The 25,770-nt window shown below is 35.2% G+C and overlaps 1 protein-coding gene across 1 annotated transcript in view; it reads right to left on the bottom strand.

The window, feature by feature from the left end:
* Positions 1 to 9,708: 9,708 nt before the first annotated feature.
* MDGA2 (MAM domain containing glycosylphosphatidylinositol anchor 2) overlaps positions 9,709 to 25,770 on the bottom strand; it is a 560,321-nt gene continuing 544,259 nt past the window's right edge. Inside the window, exons 16-17 of the mRNA XM_004387883.3 lie at positions 14,539 to 14,644; positions 9,709 to 11,640 (exon numbers count right to left, since the gene is read on the bottom strand). Of these exons, the coding sequence (XP_004387940.1) occupies positions 11,552 to 11,640; positions 14,539 to 14,644 (195 nt within the window). The 3' untranslated portion in view covers positions 9,709 to 11,551. The remainder of the gene's footprint in view (positions 11,641 to 14,538; positions 14,645 to 25,770) is intronic.

Raw genomic sequence — 25,770 nt, forward strand, 5'->3', positions numbered from 1 at the left:
AAAAAAAAAAAAAAACATTTCCCTACACTGGGCCTTTTCTTTCCCTTTCTCTCCCCAGGTTTATATTTTTTCAGACTACAAAAGTAACATATGTTCAATGAAACACAATGTAAGATCTAGAAATGAAGTGGAAAATGAAACTTTGCTAAGCATACCTTCTAGAGAGAAAGAATGTTAATACTTCAGAGTATACATATTTTCATAAATATATCAGGCTACATGTAATGTTAAGGAGCCCTGGTGGTGCAAATGGTTAAGCATTCTGCTGCTAACCTAAAGGCTGGCTGTTCAAATCCACGCAGCAGCTCCACAGGAGAAAAGACCTGGTGATCTACTCCCATAAAGATTACAGCCTAGAAAAACCTATGGGGCAGTTCTACTTTGTCACATGGGGTCATTATGAGTTGAAAATGACTTGACTGCACTTAACAACAATTTGTAAAGTTATATATTTTTTAATTTAACAACACATAGTAGACTTATTTCTATGTTAATACATAAAGATTGGACTCATTTTTGAAGACAAATTCTTGGTTCTCCCTCTACAAATAAACCAATGGCTTAGTTTGGTTCCCTCAGAAACAGTCCTTGAGAGAAGGGTTTCAGTGCAGTAATTTATTGGGAGGTGACCACAGAAAACTCTGGTAGGGAAGTGAGGAAATGAAAAAGGAAAGGGAAAGGAAGGTAGCCAATAAAAGATTTGCTCTCAAGTCAGGGACCTCTGTGGGTAGAGAGCTTGGTCCCACTAGGGAACTCTGGGAGTCTACAGAAGACATACCTCAGAATTATCTTCCCTCAGGGCTACAAAGCTGAGGCATTTACCCTTTGGCTGAGGGCTATTGATCTTGGTGGTAGTGAGGATGCTGGTTGTGGGGGTGATAAATTTCTGGCACTTTTGACCCATGGTCTGTGAGTAGGCCCTGACTGCTGAAGAAATCCCTCAGGCAACTGGCAGTCCTCAAGGCTGCATCACAGGGTTAAAACTGAGTGGATATGGAAAGAGCACAACCATGACTTATTTAACCATTCCTTTACTAATCCTTTAGATAGTTTCCAATATTTCACTATTATAAACTACTACAATATTCTTACATATAATTATTCTCATGGTTGTCTGATTATCTCCATAAGATAAATTTCTGCAAGTGGAATTAATAAGCAATTAAAAAATTAAAGGCTGTAATCTTGAGATGTTTTGGGATGAGAAGAGGCAACTTTCTTCTACTTATGTGAATGTTTTTATGGAATGGTCAGACAATATCATATAACTTTAAATCTAACATTCTAATTTTAGATTCAATTTCTGAAAATTAGTTCCATTTATTACTTTATTTTATGCCTACCATCATTGCTATGAGGAAAGTCATCATTTTTTAACAGAAAAAAATGTACCTAACATTATAATAGGGCTTAAAATGAGTCCAATTTTCCAGCTCAAGATACAGGCAATACTAATTTTATAAGAACAGCAGGGAGAACACTTTTGGGATCTAGAGCTAGGCAAAGATTTCTTAGACATAACCCGAAAAGCATAACTGTAAAAGGAAAAATTGATAAATTGGATCTCATGAAAATGTAATCTTTGCTTTGCAAAACATCATGTGAAGAAGATGAAAAGAAAGTACAGACTGGGAGAAAATATGTGCAAGCCACACATCTGGCAAATGACTTATATCTAGAACATATAAAGAGTTCTCAAAACTTAATTACAAAGTAGGCAAAGGACCTGACCAGACATTTCACAAAACAGAATATCCAGATGGCAAATAAACACATAGAAAGATGCCCAACATAATTAGTCATTAGAGAAATGCAAATTAAAACCACAATGCAATATCACTACACACCTATTTGATAGTTAAAAATAAAAAAAAAAAAAAGGAACACCAAACGTTGGTGAGAATCTGGAGAAATTAAATCACTCAAACATTGCTGGTGGGAATATAGAGCTGTACAGCCACTGTCAGTTTTAAAGAACTTGTTTGAAAAGGTATTACTTTATTATGCCAATATATATTTTTAAACTTCTGTCTTGGCTAAATATTTGATATGCACTGATTCATTTAATCATCAAACATTATGAGGTACTATTATTGCCACCCCGTTTTTACAGATAAGCAAACATTTATGCTTATTATGTGCCAGTAATATTCTAAGTGTTTTATATACATTTTTAATCAGTTAAATAATGTTAATATCCCCTTTTTAAAATAAGGAAACTGACAGAGGTTATACAACTACCTGAGGGACACCTGTCCAGCAAATGGAGAAACTCAGGTAGTCTGGCTCCAAGCCTCTTTACGGTGTCTCCAAGGGCACTAAGGCACAGAAATTTTAAATAATCTACTCAAGGTCACGCGGAGCCCTGGTGGGACAATGGTTAAGCATTTGGCTGCTAACTGAAAGGCTGGCAGTTCAAACCCACCAAATGGCTCCGTGGAAGAAACGCCTGGAGATCTGCTCCCCGTAAAGATTACAGCCTAGGAAACCCTCTGGGGTAGTTCTACTCTGTCACATGGGGTTGCTATGAGTCAAAAATCAACTCGATAGCACACAGCTGTAACAACACTCAAGGTCACGAGCTACTAGCTGGTAAAATCAGGATTTGAACTCATACTTTTAAACATAACACAAATGTTTCCCTAATTATGGTATTTAAATCATATGTATCAGAATTATTTACAGAGCTTGTTTAAAAACCTAAGTCTTCCGCTTTATCCCTTATCTCTATTCATTTAAAACCTCTGTCACCAAGACCCTGGAATCGGTATTGTCAACAATCATTCAAAGTTATTTCGATCAACATTAAAATCTGACCCTCAGTGCACTTTAATATGCAAAGCAAGTTTGCTGGGAGGTTCAAATGAAATATCTGGTATGATTACATGTGACATATTTCATAAATTCTAAGATTCACTTTTTTTTTTTTTTTTACATTTTAGCATCTTTAAAATTACCTGTTACAACTGATGGTGTCTTGCAATCACAATCACAATATAAACAGAATGTTTTTCCTTCTTACAAAAAGCACAAACCAAACCCATTGCTGTCAAGTCGATTCTGACTCATTGCAACCCCATAGGACAGAGTAGAACTGCCTCATAGGGTTTCCAAGGAGAGGGTGGTGGATTTGAACTGCCGACCTTCTGGTTAGCAGCTGAGCTCTTCACCACTGTGCCACCAGGACTCCTTTTTTCTCTTAAAACTCCAAACAAAATACAAAAACAAAAAGCCATTGCCATCAAGTTGGTTATGATTCACAGTGGTACATACATTAATGTTGGATTGATAAAGAATGGAGGTTCGCTGGATAATAAAATACAAAAACCATTGCTTATTAAGCACTGTTATTTTCAGTCCTTGGTCACTGTGAAAGGGTGATCATCTACACACTGTGAGAAACAGGTTACTGGAAAGAAGACTGGTAGTCATCCTTCATACCTGGATGCAGACTAAGCTACCATGGGTGACTCAACTAACCGTTAGGGGTTAAAATAAATGGAATGATACATGCAAATTGTTACGTAAAACAGTGTTTGCGTATATTTGTGTTTTTGTGTGCACAGGCCTAAAGTAAGATTATTAGAGAAAGTGGAAATAATTTAAAAATTGTTCATGATGTAATGGACATCATGAGTTTCAACTTTACCCCTCTCCCTTCTACTCATGTGAACACTCTAGTTTGGTTTGTTTCATTTTTAAATACATTAACCAAGTCTCCTTATATCATCCCCCTCTCTGTGACAGCATTGTTTATGGTTTTGTCCTGGAAGCTCTTTCTGTCCTCTCTCTTTGAGCCTTTGAGCATATCTGACATCCTGACTTTCCTCTGAGCCTATCTAGATTCTATGTGTTTGATGTAAACGGAACCTGTCCTAACGAAAATTGTGAAATGCAAGTAGTCTTTGAAATCCCACACCTTGGCTTTTTGCACTCTTCTGTTTACTGTTCCTTAGTCCCTTCCACTGCGTCCATTCTTTTCTCAGCCTATTTTGGTAGTAGTCATTTGAAGAGGTGAGCTGATAAAATGTTACCCCCACATATTAGGGACTAACTGGTGTCCCTTAAAAAAACAGTATTTGTAGTTTGAAAGAAGACTAAATGGAGAAAACAATGCTAAGCATGAAGGAATTTCAAGTCCCAACAGGGAATGCCAATTTGAGATGGGTTCTCTTCAGCACCCTCAGATGCCCCTGCATTGGAAAGATATTTTGGGTATATGCAAAATCCTAGTCCTGTACATGATATCGTTAAAGTCTAAGTCAATGAAAAAGAAAAGATACATGCATATTTCATTAAAAAAAATTACAACAGGCACTGTACAACTTACTTTCTCATTTATTTAACCATCAATTATTGTGTGTCTGCCATGTGCTAGCACCATGCCACCTTCTTTTATTTTGGGCTCACTGGCCTATTGAATTATGTAATCTTTGAAAATTAAAACATATAATTAAAAGTAGAAACACATTAAAATAACAAACATTAATTGTCTCCTCTGGTTAGCACTGTTTCCTTTTGTGAAAATTAAATTGTTTCTCATGATTTTGTTCCATGTGTAAGAATCTAGGTTTTGCTACATAAATTACCCAGATCTAAATATCTTCTAACTTTCGTAATTTTGTTTTACAGTTCAGATTATTACACAACTCTTAAAACGTTTGCTGGTTTAAATATACACATTTCAAGTTTAGTGGATGATTGAATCCAAAGAAATATATACTACATCAAACTTTAGAAAGGAGTTAAAACTTTGAATTTAGCAAGCGTTCATATGATTTCACTAATGTAAAATTAAACCTAATATTCTATAATTAATAAATTTAATGTTAAGAGATTATGTAAAAGTATTATTTTCATATATAATGCTGCCATCTTATACAAAATAAGAATTAGTCTCATTTCCCTTTGCTTAACCATACGATTTTATTTACAAAAACATTAACAACACTTGTCCATTTATTAAGAAATATAATTGTTTTCTCTTAAACTAAGAAGTGACAGCAGGTTGTGTTCCCAATGTTTAAACTGATGCTTCAGTTGGGTTGACTTCTCATTTGTCTCAGTACACAGGAGATATCCTCTGTCCATGAAATTTCATTCATTTCATAACTGGAAGGTGAAATTGCTGTTTATTTCCTACATTCATTGAATAAGTTCTGTTCTAAAAATAACCCTAAATTATAAATTAATTCAATAATCATTTGCTAAGAATTTACAGTTTACCTACCCCATTTTATTTTCTACAGAGACTACTGAAGATGTAAAAGACATAGTCTCTGCCCTGGAGGAGACTAAATTTCAGTTGGGAAGCAGATATGCAAACGACTAAAGAATACTTGACAGCAGTATCAGTAACACAGGAATTCAGAATTGAGTAAGGTTATTAACTTGACTATTAAGCTAAAAAGGCTCACGAAGAATAAACAGTTCTTTAATAAGTGGTTAGAAAGCAGTTGGGTAATTTTTAAACATGGATGATGGGTCTGTTAATGTTAATTTTATCTGCATTTCTAAAATTTAATGAATTTATTTAAAGATACAATGACCAAGATAAAGGGAAAATTAAGCTAATGAGGCAGCAGGGAAACAATGATAAGCAAGTTAATTTTTAGGATTCCATTTATACTTTGGTTCACTCAAATCATTGTCAAGCAGTATTATTTGTTTTCCCCAGAAGATCCACATTAGCCTACAGTGTCCCGTGCAATATGTGATTAAAACTATTTTGCCGGATAACATTAGCACCGTTAATCCACAATCAATTATTTCACATATCATACAGAAGCCTGGAGTTACTAAATTGAGCCATAATTCTTAAATCACATCAATTCAGGAAGATTTTAGTGCCTACTTGTTTAACACAGTCTTATAAATGATCCTTCACAAAAGATGCAAATATTAACACATATCTTTAATGTTCTAATTGTGTTTCACTGCAGTGTTAAGTCTATAAAAGCTTAATAATAGAGAGATGAGGGCATTTTCATCTTAATTTGTGAATATAATTGCCATTCTAAATATCTTTTTGTTTTAACATAAGTGCTTATTGACAGTAGAAATTTCCTCAAAACACTAATAGAGTATTTAACATAATATCATTTACTGAAAAAAAATCCAAGAGAAAATAACATACAGCTATCTGAAACTATTTAGCAGAAGGAAAATATCAAAAGTAAAAGTAAGTTAAATCTAACTTTGAGATCTAAAATGCAACTAATATTCAATATAAATTTAATACAATGTATGTTTGATTAAACTTATACATTTAAATATACTGATGAGAATCAAGAAATAAAAATGATATCCTGGAAATCCAGGAAAACAATAAAAGCCATATGATAACAAACCAAAACTAACAAGCTAATTCCTATCTCATAGAATTTCCCATCATTTTATTGAAAAATAAGAATACACTTCAGCTCAACCCATGGAAAATCAATACAACTGAAATTAAATCCAATCAGTTGTAAATATTCTCTTGAGAAAACTATTTCAGTTTCTATCGAGAGCTTAACCTCTGCCCTACTCAAAATTTTGAATTCCAATTCCTTAATTTCAATATACTCAGTGTGGGTTCAGGGTAGTGGAATCACCATGCATAGTTTATTAAACTGTAAATTAACATGTGTCTGTAATGTAATCCATATACAAATATATGGAATATTTATCTCTTCCTTACTCTCACTTCCGTTTCTAAGTTAGACATGAACATATAATGGATTGATTCTGAACTGACATATTTCATATTAAAATTTCAAGTCTTAAAGTTTTGCTTTTTTCCATGTAATAACAACCTACATATTTACTTGTAGCTATTATGGATATTCACCAAAGAACTTTTTACATCAGATTTGAAAAAAGTTCTCATCATTCTGTGGCAGCTTTTCTCGTAAGTTGAAGTAGAAAATGCCAGAGACATTGCTTTTCAAAAATAAGCACTAAGAAAACTAATTAAACTGGTTAGTCACAAAGGGAACATTGCAGGAAAGAAAACAGTTTGGGATTGAACCCTATGATTTTATTGTTTTCACAGAAAATGCAATAACTCCTCATTGACATCAACTACCCAGTTGCAAGAAGAGTATACCTTCTGCTTTGTTGAGACACAGATGAAGCAATTAGTAAGAAGTAGTCATCAATCAAGAAGCAAATGTATTTGGGGGTAAAATTTTTCCAGTTTAAATGTCTGTTGAGTGGCCCTGATGTTTGAAAGGCACATTAAAAAAAAAAAAGTTTATGATAAAGAATGTTCATCCTAAAGAATCCTTTTAAATCAGTCTATCAAAGACAGATTACTCTGTCACTAGCTTTCAATCATTAGTCAAAGCAAACAGACAAAAATAGATCATGAAAAATACCATAGTCAATTCCATATAGTTTTAAGTACAGAACTAAATTAATTCATTGTTCTTAAAATTACACATTTTATTGACAGATAAGTTATTATAAAGTCTTTAAAATAAAAATTCATGTTTGGTGAAAAGTTAGTACAGTTGTAATTCATATTTTATCATATTTTAAAATATAAAAGTAAGTAATGAGATTGTTTTTAACATTTGTAACATGATGTCACTGACTAGCTGGGTGGTAATTCTGATTATTATAATTACCGCAATTCACTGCCATGCCAAAGTCAATTCTGTGATATATGTGAAATGAAATATCATTAGTTTAGTCTATTGCATGACATTGTGGTGTACCATGCATCTTTCAACTCTCTGAAAGCAAATTTAATGACAGACCAACCTCCTGACCTACTGAGTACGGTGAATCACATGGAACCAGGAAACATTTTAAATCAGGGATACATAGCATATTGTAATTCATAACTGAACTAAAATATAGTAGGGAAAAGGAAAACAAACAAACAGGGCTAGGTATGTAAGAGAGGATTCAGAGGGGAAAAAAGGACAAAATACAAGAGTTACATTATTTTAAAATACTGCATAGTCAATGAGTATTTAATATAAATCCTATGACTGGGCTTCTTTTTCCTCACTTTTGAGACTATTGAAAAGTAGTAATATTAGGCATTCGTTGGCACTTCCGGCAACTTTAGTGAACTTAGTGGATTTTGTCATATCTAAGATGCTAACAATAAGATGCACTATATTATTTTATGTATCACTATACAGAAATGCTGCCAACTGTAATTAAAACAGGCCTTGACAGTAAGATGCATCCCAATTGTAGAGAGGCTAAAATACGGGGAAGCAAGCATCTTAAAGCTGATGAAATACAATAATGCTCCTAATTAATCAGGATCAAGTACTGATAGTAAGGGATTACATGGTATAATCTTTCTCCCAGAGAATAAAAATCTTCATTGCCTGATGCCTTCCTATATAACAACAAAAAGCATTGGCATTAATTACACTTTAAATATGTTAGTGAAAAGGAAAACTGGAATACATTGGTCAGCCAAACTCATTATAAATTAAACAAAAAATTAGGAAAAGAGAAAACAGTTGACAAACAGACAAGTGCTTTAGAGTTGTCATCATTATTACTAATATTACAGATGTTACTTAACACAATTTACATTTATCCCAACCTTTTAAAATTCCCTGCATTTTTATCCATTTACTTTTAATTAAAGCACCTGAACATCTGATCTGAAGAGAAAAACACTGATTCTAATTATTTGTTGGTTTACACAATGATCCAAAACCCATTTGAGATATACATATTTGTTTATTACTATTTTGTTAAATCGACTGCTTTGCACTTCTTGTTCTAATTGTCCCTTTGTTCTTCACATTCATCTGCAATTTTTCAAAAATTTAATCACAGCTTATTTTTGAAGTACCAGCCAGTTCTCATGATTGAAGCTCTGTGTATTCTTACTTTGTGTAAGGTTAAAGAAATATTTTACTATTTTATGAATGCTTACTGGTAGGATTGAAATGTTCACTTACAGCAATTTCTTAGTGCACAGTTAGTTAGGAGAAAAGGAGACTTGGTTGTTTCCCTGGAAAGTACACAATGTATATTCAAATAGGCTGAAAATAGATCTTGTAGTTTCTTGCAAAAGCCTCACTCAAAGTGAAGACAAAAAAAAAAAGAAAAGGAGGCAACAAGTTAGCCTCTCTCTAGATCTAAAATATTTTTTTGATATTATTAGCAACAAGAGTGCAGAACGATCAATTAAAAATAGGGTGATCCACTAATACGGGATAGTGGAGAGAGTGGTTAGTTGCCACACATAATGGAAGTCAGGGTGAAGGGAGATCTGGCAAATATTAAGCTAAGTGACCCAGTATCATTTACTTAAATCTCTTTGGTGTGATAAAATAGATGGGTGACTCTGAAATTTTGAAAAACCTTCAATATGTCTAATTTGTTCAAATAAGTTATGAAACTCATTCATTTTTTCTGTTTAAAAGGAATTGGTTTAGCTCAATTCTGTTACTACTACCTAGAAATTTGGACTGGTCCTCTCCTCAGCTGATCATGGAAATACACATTAAATTCCAAGTTCATATTTGTTTCATATTTTACTTTCAAAAGTTTAACATTTTTGACATGTATTACAAATATGGAAGGGTACATCTTGGACTTCCTACTAAAATTTCTTCCTGCAGACATCAAGGTGTATGAAGCACTGCTGATTTATCCCATGGTGACATAACCAATAAATTGTATAACTAACCTCATTTTGGTGACAAGTGAAAATTGCTCAACAAACACACATACCGCTTATCATACCTTACCTGGAAAGAGGCTTTATTGAACATAGCTGTAAAATTATCTTTTAAGTTGAATTACTGATTTTGCACAAACATTTCTACAGAATCAAAAAAAAAAAAAATCAAGCCTTGTCATTTTTCCACTACATTTTGTTGTGCTTTTTATATTAATATTTGCAAATGTTATAATTTATTACTAATATCCCAATTACTTGCATTATCAGTTTTTTTTTTAAATCCTGGGGTGTTGAAAGAACATAATAATAATATTCTTCTTTAGACAAAAGTCTTTTTAAATGAAGTTAAAAGCTGAGATAATTTAAGGAAAAAAGATCTTCAAATTTTCATAACCAACAGGTTTAGGTGAAATTTACAATGCATTGGAAAACTGGCTGGTTAAAGGTATGGTTTGTCCTCAGGTAGCTCAAAATCATTTTTTACAGGTTTTTGTTTTTTGTAAAAGTGTTTTTTTAATCTTGGTAAAATAATAAAATAATATTTCACAATTTGCACAGAGTCTGACTAAAGGGCAGAGGCATATTACCCTCAGTGTTTAGAATAAAGCCGGATTTTTCAGGCCCAGTTCCGCTGTAGAGTTTGTATGCACTGCAACCACAAAGATTTTCTTGTTCCCGCTAAAGCTAGGGCCAATTTCATTTCCAATGGAGGTTAGAGTAAGAAATCACGTTTGTGTTTTACCACCTTCTGCGCTAAGCATTATCTTAACAACCTTTTGCTCTGGTTGACCCATTTAATAACCTGGAAGAAAAAGTGTTGCTCCCATGTCTGGTCTCAGTGGAAGTTAATTTTTAGTGGACAATAAGCTGAGAGGCCATGGCTGTCTGTCTAGAAGGTTAAACAACAAATATCTTGCCTGCATGGGCTTACGCAGCAGCTTCGGTCCTTTCTTCTTCAGAAGCGGCTTTGTTGTCTTGCCTGTAATTTGCACATTTAGGCTCTGTAGTTTGTTTATAAAATAGTTTTACACAAACCACTCTTAGCAGTGCAAGCTTCTGAGTTGAAAATTATTCAGGCTTGTTTCATTGAAGGCACTTGGTTTCCATGGCAATTTATAAAAGATGGTGGTTTGGTTTCTTCATTGGAACAGATGACTTAGTTTGGGTGTTCAGGTGGCCGCAAACAAACTCCGATAAACCTGTGTAATATGTAAGCCCAGGTTTACCATCCTGGATAACATTGCATGCAAAAGGAGACAGATTACAGTTAGCTAGCTTAGCCATGGGAGGAAGAAAAGAAAATAATAATAAAGGAGGGATGGGGGTAGGATGGCAAGGAACATGAATGTTTTAAATAATTCTGAGTTTAGGTTATTTTCAAGGAGGGCTAACAGCCAAAGGTAAAAGGGCCTACATTTATTTAATTCTCTACGCAAAACCTTCTCGAAAGGAAAATAAATGCCAGCTCTTCACGTACCCTGTTTACAGTGAGGTTTTTGTTGGCAGGCCATTAGGTTTCCATGGTAACAAGCAAACTATTCATTTGAAACAAAACCAGCCATGACTTTGTGCTTTGACAAGGATTTCTATAGCTCTTTTTTTTTTTTTTTTTTTCCAGAGTTCAACCAGATGACGCTGTAATCTTTTTAGCCACAAAAGCACCTGAAGATCTCTTCTCTACTCAGGTCAAAATTATCTTTTATACGTAGTTTGGAATAAGTTATACTTCCATGATGTCTTTTTATCCCCAGTGCTTAAAAAAATTTGTTTTTATTATTTTATTTTTGAGTCAGTAGTCAGTGGAGGAATCTTTGGTAGTTTGTTTTTTCAATGTCCATTTACAAAGACTCTTTCTTCATGCCAGTGCCTGGTGAATCTTTTATAGCCTCTGCCAGGATAAGGTCACCTTCGAGGACTTAAGATAGAGAGGAGGACGATAACTGGAAAAAGCCATATATGTACTAAAATCCCAACAGCACCATCAACGGAATCTAAAGATAAGAAAAGTAAATGTCAACAAAATAAAAAAGTAGAATAATCATTCCATGTAGCTACCAATACAACTTCAGCAAACTAAAAAAATGACAACTTTAGTATACTGAAACCACTTTTAGAAAATATTTATCTTACTTTGTTTTGTTTTTTAGCTTCATTTCTAAGGCAAGTGAAAAGGAAAATAACTTGAATTATGTGGTTAGATAGTTGATAAAAAATATTTGCAGATTTTAAGTTGATATAATATGCTATGAAAACTTGCTAAAAAATACTTGTGTAGGTTTGTGGCTGAGTTCACCCTCAGAGTTCTGCTAGTTACATGAAAGCATACACACAAAGATTCTCAGAAATCTTACAAGGTCAGATTTTCCTTTTTTCTTTCTTTTTTTTTAATAACTTCCAAAATGTTTAAGCTTGAAGCCTGAAAGAAAACCTTCTCTTGATGAAAACTAAGAAAGGATCCTTAGGGTAGAGACATAGAGACATTAACTACTGCAAAAGTGGATTATTTATGTTTAGATCCAACTGTTTTCTATTAATTAATTATCCTTTTATTGTGTTTTTTTTTTTTTTTTTTTAGAAATGCCGTGAAGTCCATTCTAATTAAGAAATCTTTTCCATCCTTCTGCTTGTGATTTCTACTATAGTTGGTGTTTGAGTTAAAGCTTCATGTCCAGGAACATCCTTAAAATGTACAACTTACTTAGGAGACCTAACATAAGCACAGTCAGCAATTGGTTCACTTGGCTTAAATTACAAATGGTTGTCACTTAGGAGAGAACTGGGCTCTGAAAATATAGACATGGAATCTCAGCTCTTGATGATGTTGGCCATAGTATTGCATACTGCCTGAGAAGGATTGGAGATCTGTGGATCTACACACCTGCCGGCTGGTGTGTACTTAAAAATTAACATTAAGTCAATATTCACCAAATACCATTCATCAAAATTCACTTGATAAACGATCGTTAAATAAATTGATAAAAATTAACATAATACTTTCCCATACAAGATAGAATATATTTGTTCAATTAGTATTATTTCTGTAGCCTGATTTATAGTAGCAACTTAAAAATACCTCCAACTCATGTAGATGTATCCTATTTAAAACAGTCACGTATTTCTCCACATTTACTAGCTTAAGAGTAGAAAACAGATTGCGAAATGTTTTATTGCATAATAATAGTGTAATAAGACAGTCTCTATGGATTTTCGTAGTCATTTCTCACTGGTTAGTAATCACTTTTGATTTCTCCTCTAGTTAGTGAATTATGTTGCTTATTTTGCTCTTTTGAAAAGTTTAACTAAATTTAATTTAATTGATAATGTTTTCAGTTATTAAATTATGAAAATGCAAAATTGGTGTATAAAATGGTAACTACCTTCAGTTAATATGCTATTGCCACTGGTTCATGTTGTGAAATTCTAAAGGAGTCTCATTCTCTTCTCAGGAGAAGGCTTGATTTTTTTTTTGTGCTTTAGAAAAACCTGGCTCATTTGGGTATAGCTACTGGTTTTCTAAAGCAAAATTACCCAGATCCGGGAATAAATTTTTACTAAATTTGTTATTTGAAATCATAAGCGTATTACGGAAAGGTAAAAACTATGAGCAAATGGCTCATTGTGACACCTAATCTTAGTTTTTATCTTTTTATAATGCTTAAAAATAGAGTCAATTCTGTTAATCTGAGTAATCACTGGGAAGTTGTACAAATTTGACTTCCAACTTCTGGACTTCTCACTAAATAACCTAAATTAACAAAGACTGATTTGTTCTAGACCTATGCAACATAGATTTTCATGCTTCTTTGATATGTGCTAAGTAATCGATGAGTTGTTAATGTAAGTTTAGCTTGACTGACAGCTGTATATAACCATAAAATTAAAGATGCCAGATACTCCTAGGAAAATCCTTGAATTGGAGGAATTTTTAATAGCAATGATTTGCAGATAACATTAAACCATAATATGCAAACCACTGTAAAAAGTCAAGACCCAAATTGTGGGGATATGTGCCATTAAAATATGGATGTATAAAGCCATCTATGCTGCACAACATGTTGAGACTTGTCCCCAACATGTTGAGACTTGTCACGACTTATTTTTCCAAACCCGTTACTGATTGGCTTGTTTACCTGAATTCCTCCTCCCTTGCCCAAAACTTATTGTTATTCACCCAAAGCCCATTGTTCTGTTATTTGCTTCCTGTTTGCTGTATTGACTATAAAATAAACTCCTGGGACTGAAGCCGAGACTCAACTCCTCAGAGTGACCCTCCTGGCCCCACTTCTCTGTAACAGTTGTGGCATTGGTTACTGTCTCCGCCGCCCTGACAACCATCGCTGCTGCGACACCCGATTACTAAACAAGATTGGGGTGAGGGTAGAAGGAGATTCATTATACCAGAAAATGCAGGGCTACTCTATTAGTTCATATATTTGCTAAGGTTCTTCACAATATGTAATCTGTTAAAATAGTTGGCAAAACTTAGATCTGAAAAATATATTCATAAATTGTTTGGGGAGATAAAAATAAGTATGCCTATATAAATCTATGCTTAGCACACAGATTCACCCAATATTTTACTTAAAATTTTAAAGACTCCAATATAATATAAATAAAAATAATATTAAAAAAATCTTAATTCAAAATCAAAGTGTGCTTGCCTTACCTAGATCTAAATCTAAATTACTTTTATTTTATCATAGACCAAATATGCCTACAGTCAATTTTAACACTTTGATTTTAAAATATTTTCAAAATTTATGGTACCATATATAAGAAATTCATTGATAAACCAACTAAAAATAAATGTTTTTTAAAATTAGAATATATTAATTTAGTACTAGTTACTTTAACATCACATCAAACTAATCCCAAGAAAAGCCACTTACTCTTAGTTGTTAGGTCTTGTTTTGCACATTCTCCTTCTGCAATTGACACATCATCAATGGCAATGTCACCTTCTATGCCAGGACCTCGAATACCTTCAAAAATGAGCTACAAACATGAATGAAATAGACCTAAATGTAGAGCTTTGATCTGCAGATCAACTTTTATTGAGGAGGCAAATAGTTGTTAATAATTGCGGCATTTGTTTAACCTTGATGGTTTTCAAAATTGTAACTTACTAATGAAAACACCATAAATTTTCACAACAAAATCAATAATGAGATCTTCCTTTCATAGCATTAGTTTTTCACATCAAACTTCTGTGTTGATTTGAAAACAAAACTAAACTTAATTGAATAATAAACACAACCACTAGAAAATCCTATCACTTTTCGTTTTCAGGGGAAAACAAAAATTTTTATTTGAGCAATCTTTCTCTGAAATAGAGTTCCTCTAATTTTCTTTGAAATTATATCACAAGACTGGTGTTCTATAAAATTTTTAAAAGAATGTGTCAGTTCTGGGTTCTTTCCAGTGGCAGTATGTTTACTGAAGACCAGATCAAGAGTTGATCACCTCTGTGAACCTGCTTGATCTCTTGCAAACAGATTGAGCAGCTTCCTCATATTCTCTATATTTACCTTATGATTTCACATTTGACTTTCTGTTTTAGATACTAAAAGATATTTATGGGCCTATTTATGTTGAGCGTCTAGTGGCACACTTTGAATGTCCAGTGTCTGGAACAGTGGTTGGCTTCATGCATGAGTGTTGAAAGAATAGATGAATAAAGTCAGATTCCCTTTATTGCTAAATTTATTTCTAAATTCTGGATACAAGGACAATATAAGGACAATTAGTGAATTTTTATTATTTCATTGTTAAAGAAGTGAGACTCCTTTAGAATCTTCCCTTATAAGCCCCAAATTTTTCCATGCTTTTAGCAAAAGACTTTTAGCGTCTTTGATAAAAAGAGTACAAGGCAACCTACGCATTCAGTGGATTATCATCCCCGAAAAGTTTCAACATATCAAAATGAAACCTCTACTCTGGCCTTTCCAGAGATAAAGTTAGTGTAATAAAGACATGTTTCCAACATCATGCTGATGTATACATTTTTATATAATTCCTAGTCTTATTTTATTGCAACAAATTTGAGTTAAAGTTTATTTTTAATCAATGACAAAATATTTGGTTTTGTCTTTTAAAGCGTCTTAGTATGCCTTCTTAAAGGCAATTTTGAGGTGATTTTCAAAGAACTTAAATTATCTTTGAGAGATTCATCCACTGTTCTCTGCTATGCTACCGTAAGTTCATCAATGAAATTTCCAAGTAGTAAGCAGAGGCATTAGTTACCAATTTTATACTGAGTCCCTGTCCCCCACTAAGTTATAGCCCCATAAGATGTAGAATCATTTTCATGATTTTGATAGGAGCAAAAGGTTTAAGAAGTTTTATTATTATACTGAATTTGTGTCATGTGGGTTTCCTGCTTACCTCTGTTGAGGTAAGAACGTTAATGTTGTCAAATGCCTTTTCTTTCAAAGGCATGAAAAATGTCCTGTTCACTGAAGTCAAAACAAAATGGCAAACCACAGCTCAAATATTTAGAACCAAATCAGCAGTTTTTGAATTCTCGGCCTTTAGGTAGAATCCAAGGAGCCCTGGTGGTACAGTGGTTAGAGTGCTTGGCTGCTAACTGGAAGGTCGGTTCTTTCCCTAATCCACAGGAGACAGATGTGGCAGTTTGCTTCTGTAAAGATTCACAGCCTTGGAAACCCTAAGGGGCAGTTCTACTCTGTCCTACAGGGTCGCTGTGAGTTGGAATCTACTCCATGAGAGTGGGTTTGGTTTTTGGCGTAGGTGGAATCCGCAAAGAAGCTCTACTCTGGCTGCCTGGAAATAGTGACTTGCATTTGACTTGGGGTGGTGTTTGTCAAAGTATCTGGGAAGTGGTTGAAAAACTCTCAGAGGACTGCTTAAATTTCAAGGAACCATGAATGAGGATTTCAAACAAAACATAGCAAAATGAAACAAATGAACAAACAAAATCAACCATGGCATAAACATTCAAGAGCATTGACTACTGAAAAAGGGAAGTCATTTTAATGGCTTTAATGGCTACAGAATATCCCACATTATGGACGTAACACAATTCATTTAATCAGTAGCCTATTGTTATTGCTATACATTTAAGTTGTTGTTTTCTTCCTATTACGAACAAGGCTGAGACGAACACATTCATACAATTATTATAGACACTTACTTAGAGCACATAGTTTTTTAAGATCTTTATAAATTGCTCCTATCAACACTGTATCTGTGAGAAGACATTGTCTTGTTCCTAAGTAACAGTGGGTTTTTAAGTCATTTGGGTGGAATTTCCTTTTTTGATATGCACTGCTTATCTTGTAGAGAATCAGTGTTAGAATAAATCAATAGTTCTTCCCATCCTCCTCCTTCTTAGTTTTAGTCTTCTCTCATTAAGATAACAACATCAATGGAATGAAGAAAGAATGAGGGTATTTTAGTAAGGAAAATTTGGTATGGTAAAGGGGAAGCTTCCTCAGGCATCCAGAGCTTTAATTTTAAAAGGCGGAAGTGTAAAGTGGGTGAACGGAAGTCAACACTGCTTATAGAGTGTAATAAAGGGTTGCAGTATAGCCATGGGAAAGATAAGGGGATTGCATTCCGATATGCTTTGTGTGGGAAAGTGAGATGTGGGTGAAGAACGCAATAAAGGTAGGTTAGAAGGTTCGGCACTTGGTCACACTTGAAATTTTCATAGATGAAGCTGAAGTCATAATCCTTTCGTTGGGAAGTATGCTGGACAAACAGGCTTTGAGAGTACATGGATTTTCCATCTTGGCCATGTAGAGGTGATCAGTTGATAAAATTATCCACAGTTTTTCTTATTTAAAGTACACAGTTATTTTGCCTAGCAAGTTCATGTTACCTGGAGGCAGGAGTCAACATAAAATAATGGGATTATTTAAAAAATCAAAACTAAAATGCAAAAAGCACAAAAATCATTCCTGATTTATTCAAAGTTGCTTTCCCTGGGAAGCCATGTTTCATCTGGAATGATCCTACCATTGCTCACAGCATTTCAAAACTTCCACTACTGTCTTTAAAGTAATAAAACATTCCTCCTTTTCCTATTAATTTCCTTTTTCTTCCCTTACTCTTGCCTCCCTGTGCAGCTTGATCAAAAACATAAGACTGGAGCTAGGTTTTCATTAAAGACAAAAGTCCCCAAGAAGAGAAACTGTGAAGGACGTTGCCACCTTTCCTTTATGGTCAGATTGAGAGGGAGTGTGGGGAGCTTTCTGTGATAAACATCAGGGAGTAGACTGACTGATGTAATTTAATATGTGTGCTGACTGCCTGTTGGCAATATGTTGACTCTAAGTGTGTAGTTGGCTGAACAGTAAAAATACAAATCAATAGAAGTCAAATTGCCATATGTCTAGAGGACTGCCTGTATCTAGAACATTCCTCTGTGTGAATACTTTCATTCCCTGGTGATCCTGGATGAATGAAGTGTTACAGTAAGAACAGTTGGCTAATTTATAAATCTATTATTTACACTTACCTTTAAACTACGGATGATGCATTTTGTCATTGAATAAAGAATATGGGTTACTTACAAGCATAGCAGGAATTAAGATATTGTACAGAAATAAAGCAAGGAATTAGTAGTTATTACAGGGATAATAATATGATTTCTGACAATCAAACTCCTGATACAGTTATAATTAGTCCTTTTAATTTTTGTTTATAATTTTATGAGGATAAGGAATCCAACAGGGCAGGTATATACTGTAATCTCCCTCGGGGTCTTGCTTAAATAGGAAGAAGGAAAAAGATCATGTGAAGAACGTTTGTTTCCTTTTACTTTCACTATTGAGAATATATAGATTTTTTTTAACTGGTCTTGACTCAGAAACAAATATGTATTGCATTGTTTTGTTTATGCTCTGAACTCCGACTACAATTATATCTTTGAATTATTGTAACTAAATTTTATAGATTCCAACAGATTCCTAAGTGGCTTCTACATTAAGATCTAGAGGGATAACTTTTTTTCCTTTATATTATATTTGACTGTGGGAGATTACAGAAATAAAATGCACAGGTATTAAATTTAAAGGATATACTTTGGCCAAACTTTCAAGTGTTCATAAAAATACATCCTTGGTGACCTACATATTTTTTCTCAAATATAAAGTAACAATAAAAATGCATTAAAATAGGATATATCTCAACTTGAAAGATGTGATCTCTGTACAAAGAAAAAATATGATTTTTATTAACTTAGAGAAGAAAGGCTCTCTAATTTAAAAAGTTTAATTATATCATATTTTCATGCAGTTCCATCATGATTCTAACTCTACTATTTACAGGAATAAAATTATGTTCCTTTCCTGTTCAGTACTTCTGAAATGCATTTGGTTTAATTTGCTTGAAAAAGGAATTAACAGCATTTAGATACCCATGGATAAAATGTTGAAGTTTAGGTCTCCTAAAAGAGGGATCAAATTATGCAAAACCTGTTGTTCGCACACAATCACACTGATATTATTTAAAATGCCTTCCATTAACTGAAATGACAAGATTAAAATTTTAATGTTTTCACAGGGTGTGCAAGAAATTCAGCAAACTCAATAACAATACTGCATAATCAAAAAATTAACTCTTTGTGGGTAAATTCAAATAGAAACCTTTAAAAAAATTTTATGTGGATTTGTTAGACTTAAACTACATAAAATTGTTTAAAATCATCTCTTGACAGCTTCTTAGATACATTATAATGCCTTAAAGCATGTAGATATAGATACAGAGATAGAAAGGATGTTATTAAAGCTGTGATCAAATATAATTTCTCAGTAAGACAAGAAGAGCTACATGCAGCAAAAATGAGTAAAGGTAGAAGAGGGAATAAAAGAATGCAACGCACTTCTGATGATCTGACTTCAATGTTCAAGGTGTCTTCTGCAAATATTCATATGTATTTCTTTTGAAAAGAGATAGATCACTTCTGATCATTACAGCTAAGGCAAGTGCAAGTCTAAGAATTTATTGGATAATTGACAGTGTTCATCACTTGGAAAAACTTCAGGATGTAAATAAATTTGAAAATAGTCATTAGCATTAATAATGCTACCTTTCTTTTATTACTGCTTCAGCAAATAAATGAACTATCTCTAATCATTCCAAAAGATATATGAATAGAGACAACATCACAGATCAGGTGGTTAGCCTTGGCTTTTTCCCCAGGGAAACAATCTGAAATATCAACAGCGAGTTTAACTTCATAAGACTCTTCTAGTCCCATTTGCTTGGTAAATGTCAACTGGTTATCAAAGCTCTTAATCTGAAATAATAACATGGGATTTTAACCATTGGCAAAAACAGAAATACATATGTAACATTCTGAGTTGCAATTGGACAATTTTTTCAATGTTTAATTCAGGAGCCATCATTATGTCTATAAATCACCCTGGAATTTGACTTAGAATTCCAGATATGTAACTATACAAACATGCAATGTCTACCAATGATGACAATATTTTTCAGATTATTATTATTCTTAGTTAGATAAACATAAAGGTAGAATTGTATCATAAAACAAAAAACCAAACCCACTGTCATCCAATTGATTCTGACTCATAGCTACCCTATAGGACAGAGTATAACTGCCTTATAGGATTTCCAAGGTTATAATCTTTACAGAAGCAGACTGCCACATCTTTCTCCCATGGAACATCTTGTGGCTTTGAACTGCCGACCTTTTTTTAACAGCTAAGTATTTAACCATTATGCCACCAGGCCTCCTTAGTGGTATAATAAAACCAAAAAACCTGTTGACATCGAGTCGATTCTGACTCATAAAGACGCTACAGGACAGAGTAGAACTGTCCCATAGGGTTTCCAAGGCTATAATCTTTATGGAAGCAGACTGCCACATCTTTCTCCCTCGGAGCAGCTTGGAGGTTCGAACTGCTGACCTTTCAGTTAGCAGCCCAGTGCCTAACCACTGTGCCATCAGAGATGCTCAGTGGTATAATACCAAACGAAAACCTGTTGCCATCAAGTTAATTCCAACTTACAGCAACCTGTTTTACAGTCTCTGTCCAATGTCAAGTATTTGTATGTTTTAAGATAGATTGTCTCAAAACCCATTTTAAAATCTTGAAATGAGAATGTAAGAATAAAGGATCTCTTGAATCCCTTTCATCAAACTAAGAAAATGTAAAAGTATTTTGTGGCTCATAGTCTCTCTTCATACTTTTCCTCTGGAAAACATTGGGACTATACTATGAATGAAGTAAATCATTAAAAGGGATGGTTGAACATTTTGCTTGGTTTAGTATATAAAATATAAATGACATTCTAAGATTAAAACTACATTGATTTTACTTTTTTGGAAATTTTGCCCTAAAGTTTCCAACGCCAGCAAAATATATTTTAATTGCAAGCACTAGTCATGTTAAAGTAATTCTAGAAAAAGATTTCCAGAAGAAATTTCAGTAGCATAAAACTTCTCTTTGCCCTGCACAGTGCTACACAATGATTTCTTTTCTCAGTAAAGCAAACTAATTGGGCATGCTCATACAAAGGTTGTTTTTTAAAGGGTTTATGAATCAAACTAATTTAAAATCATGCAAATCCAAACGAATAAAACAACATAATTGCCACTGAAACAGGCTCAAAATCTCTAATATTGCATTAAAAACTGCAAGAAGAGATATGCCTTCCACTTGAATTAAAGACTTCTAGAATGTCATAAAACTACATTTGAATAATACTAAAACTTCTCACAGCTTAATTTATATTGTAATATATTTGGTAAAGTTGTTGCCATGATCTTCTAGTAGGTATTAAATGCCAAAGCGGATATGTTTGAAAAGCTTAGTAGTAATAATTGATCACTGAGAAACAATTACTTTGAAAAAACTTCAAAACCACAAGAAACTCAAAAAATAAAAGAAAATAAGAAAAAAACGAAGGTGAGATGATGTAGTTGTACTTCATACTTCCTTTGCGAATAAAGATTTATGAAAGCCCTTAGCCAATATAAATATGTTAGATAATGAAAGAATATAGAGATTCAAAATAAAAATGCAATTTTATTTGTTTTTATTTTCCATAGCTTAGAAATGCATTGTGTCAAAATCCGAAAGTCAAAACTACTTTTGGCCAAGACAGTATAACAGGAACCACATTTATACTCCCTCCTGTTAACAATCAAATAACTAAACAAAATTTATGAAACAATGATTTTTAGAACACTGGATATCAGGTAATAATGGACAATGATCCTTGAAAGATGGGAACCAAATAAGATGAGTCCCATGACTTCCCTATTACTATCTTGAGAGAGTTTATACAAGTAGTGGGAACCAAGGTGAAGCCTGGTAGGAAACCTGAGTTGAGGAGATGGAGCTAGGAGTCCAAGGAGGCCAGGGCAGCTAGAGTTTATAGGGCAGAACATCAAGAAAGAAAGAATTGCAGAGAGAGAAGGAGATATTTGCAGACGGTCAACCTGGAGTATTCAGCAGATCAGTACATGAATATGAAGAAACTACCCAAGACCTGGGAAATAAACACAGGGATGCCTTTAAGATAACGGTGCCCAGTCCACACAGGGACTGCCAGCCAAAGTGGAAAACTTCATAATTCATGGGGCACTGGATAGAGTACCCAGAAAAATCTTGCCTCAGTAGTGAGGAATAATTAACTCTGAACTAAGCATTGCTCTGGTGTTACCTGACAAATTTTAAAATTAAGACCTAAAAGGATCAAACCGTTAGGCGATGTTAGAGGCGGAGGACACCTAATTAATTAGTACTCCACCACTTATCAGGCCACTCCCAGTCACCTCCCCACCACTCCACTCACTTCCTCTAAGTTGTTTTGCAGACTGTCTCTCTTCCAGCTCCCCTTGCTTTATCACCTGCGCCGCCCCCTCCCTATTCCCTGCCTCCACCCAACGTAGCTGCACTACCAGTGACAACCCCTACTGTTAAGTCCCCTCAACCTTTGTATCCACCCCTCTTGGGTCCTTCTGTCCCACCAGTGGGCTTGCCGCCCCCACACACAGAGTGGAACAATTTTTGGGCACCCCGATTCGGCTATTGGGGAAAGTGAAAATACCCCGGGTGAGACTAGTTCTTGAGACAGCCATAGTATCTAAGACGATGTTCATGAGTTCACTGATCTGGATCCTGAGAGCCCTGAAAATGCCAGAAGGATCAATATAATCTTGACTGGACAAAGTACCCGGATGTTAAAAGAAAGCTTCAGAAAGAAGGAGGTAAAGGGTTAAAAATCTCTTGGCTAGTAGAACTGGCCTGTCAAGTTTACTCTGACTGAGATAAGAAGCAAGAAAGAAAGAAAGTTGCAGAGCAAAAGCATCAGGCAGCCTTCCTAGCTGCCACCTTGCAGGCTAAAGGCCATTCCCCAAGAAAACAAAGAAAAGGAGGGAGACCAATGCCACAGGAGCAGAGAAGTCCCCACACCCGTTTGAAAAGAGACTAGTGCAGCTGGTGTAGTAAAAAAAAAATCCGGAAAGGCCTTGAAAGTGAAGGTGTACAAAATACCAAACAAAGAAACTAAAAAAGAGGCAACTCAGTGCCCGGTCATGCAACTGAAAGATAAGTCAGACTCACAGGGAACCAGGCAAGTCCTCCACCCAAGCCTCTAGTTATAATAAAGGTGAAAAGAAAACCTGTAAATTTTCTGGTAGATACTGGGGCGACACACTCACTTCTGACCCAAAGGGGGAGAAAAAAAGCTACCCAGATGAGGCAGACAGTGTCCCTTGTGAGAGTATTTAAAAAAAAAAAAAAAAACCCTTCCTACAACCTCTAACTTGTTCTATACAAGAAAAACATTTAACAATCTTTCCTTTACAAAAACAGGTGACAGTTACAAATGACCCTTACTACTGGGCCACCAAATTGACTATAAAAAAAAGAACATTACCAAGGGTTAGTTGATCCAGATATCAGAGATACAGTAGTGCCATCATTAACCAACATGGGCAGACGTACAAGCCCTCCTCCGAGGCCTGCTGACTCAGGAGGAAAGAAGGATGGTTTTAGAAAAGGCTAGATGGGTGGCAGAGAGGCTTCATGTGGCAGGGAGAAATCTGGCCAGATGATCTGCAGATGTGGCCATAACCCTTCAAGACCCCAAGTGGGATCCAAACCAGGTGAATGATATGGTTTTCTTACAACATAATCAAGAATGTATTCTAGGAGGGCTCTGGCGGGGAGCACCCAAACCTAATAAGCTTAATAAAATTCAAGAGGTACACCAAAAGCCAGCTGAGAATCCCTCTACCCTCCTTGAATGGGTCCTAGAAGCTTATAGAAGACATGCTGATGTAAATACCAATGATCCTACTTTCCAGAAGGCTGTTAACCTGACTTATTTCTCAGAGTGCACCCAGTACAAGGTGCAAGCTACAGAAATTAGAGAATGGGCTAGATATGACCACCTCACAATTAGTTGAGGCGGCCTTTAAAGTCTACAACAACCAGGACCTAGAAGAAGAAGCACCCAGAAATGAAGCAACTAGCTAGCCTGCTAGCTGTTGCCCTGGGCTGGCTGAGGGGTCTGCAGGTACGTGCAAAGACCAGATCTTCAAGATACTCCGCTTGCTAACCCAGACCCTGAAGTTTTTTTTCAGATGGCAGCATCTTCATGGATGAAGGGATGAAACAGGCTGGATATGCTGTAGTGTCCCTTCGTGAGACCTTAGAGTCGGAGCCTTTCTTCCTGGAACTTTAGCCCCGAAGGCCGAACTGATTGCACTGACTGGAGCATTAGAATTGGTAAGAGGTAAAAGAATTAACGTTTACAGAGATTTGAGGTATGCTTTTTCTATTGTGCAAGCATATGGGGCCATGTGGAAAGAGAGGGGATTACTAACATCAGCCAATAAAGAAGTTAAATATAGGACTGAAATTTTCAAGTCACTACAGGCAGTCTTCCTCCACACCAAGGTACACTGTCCAGGCCATCAAGCCAGGGATAACACTTTAGCCAAAGGGAATTGCCTGGCCAATCAGGCAGCTAAGGAAGCTTGAAAAGCCAAAACCTCAGCACAGGTTTTGGCCGTCTTGCCTAATATAGACCTACAGGCCTTCACTCCAGGATATTCTCAGCAGGATAAAGAAAAAGGAGGACAATGGGGTTTCTCAGAAGCTAAAACAAAAAACGGGTGGATGTATAATGATAATGGACAAATATTAGTACCAGCACAACTTATGTATGATGTAGTATAAGCCGCCCACCTCACTACCCATTATGGAAGGGATGCCCTGGCCACCGAGCTACAAAAGCTGATTGTGGGGACTGACTTATATAAAAATTTTCAACTTGTCACCTAACAATGCATCCTCTGTGCTAAAAATAATCCCAAGACAGGACTCTCCCCACTTATAGTCAGAGTGCAAGCCAGAGGTACGGGACCTGGAGAAGACTGGCAGATAGACTTCACTGTCATGCCACCAACGACTGGAGGAGTTAAATTCTTACTTGTTTTTGCAGATATTTTCACTAACGGGGTAGAAGCATTCCCTTATAGAATGGAAAAGGCTGCCAAAGTAACTAAAGCTTTACTGAGAGAAATCATCCCAAGGTTTGGTTTGCCTATCTCCATTCAGAGTGACAATGGAGGAGCCATTATGGCTCAAGTGGTTCAACAGGTTTCAGGACTTTTAGGAATTAAATGGAGGCTTCATGCTTCCTGGAAGCCACAATTGTCAGGAAAGACTGAAAAGATGAATCATACCTTAAAGAAAACAATGGACAAAGTTTGTCAGGAAACCAATCTTATGTGGCTTCAGATTCTCCCCATTGCCCTTCTCAGAATTAGGGTAGCCTGTAGAAGCAGATTCCAATTGAGTCCATACAAAATGTTATATGGGAGACCCTTCCTCAAACCCTGGGACCTTGCGCATTGGAGTCACGCAGATGTGCCTGTGACCAGGGAACTAGATAAAGTCAGGTATGTACAAACTCTTTCTATTCCTTTAAAGGCTATTAACCATTATGCAGCCAGCACACTTATGTTTCCCACAGATATCCCACTCCATAACCTGAGGCCTGGAGACTGGGCACTGCTCAAGAATTGGAATGATGCGACCCCCAGCCAACAATTGTGGGCTCAATGGGAAGGACCTTATGAACTTCTCCTTATCACCCACTCCTTGGCCAAA

This window comes from Trichechus manatus, unplaced genomic scaffold, assembly GCF_000243295.1.
Source record: "Trichechus manatus latirostris isolate Lorelei unplaced genomic scaffold, TriManLat1.0 scaffold00196, whole genome shotgun sequence".
In the NCBI taxonomy this organism is placed as follows: Eukaryota; Metazoa; Chordata; class Mammalia; order Sirenia; family Trichechidae; genus Trichechus; species Trichechus manatus.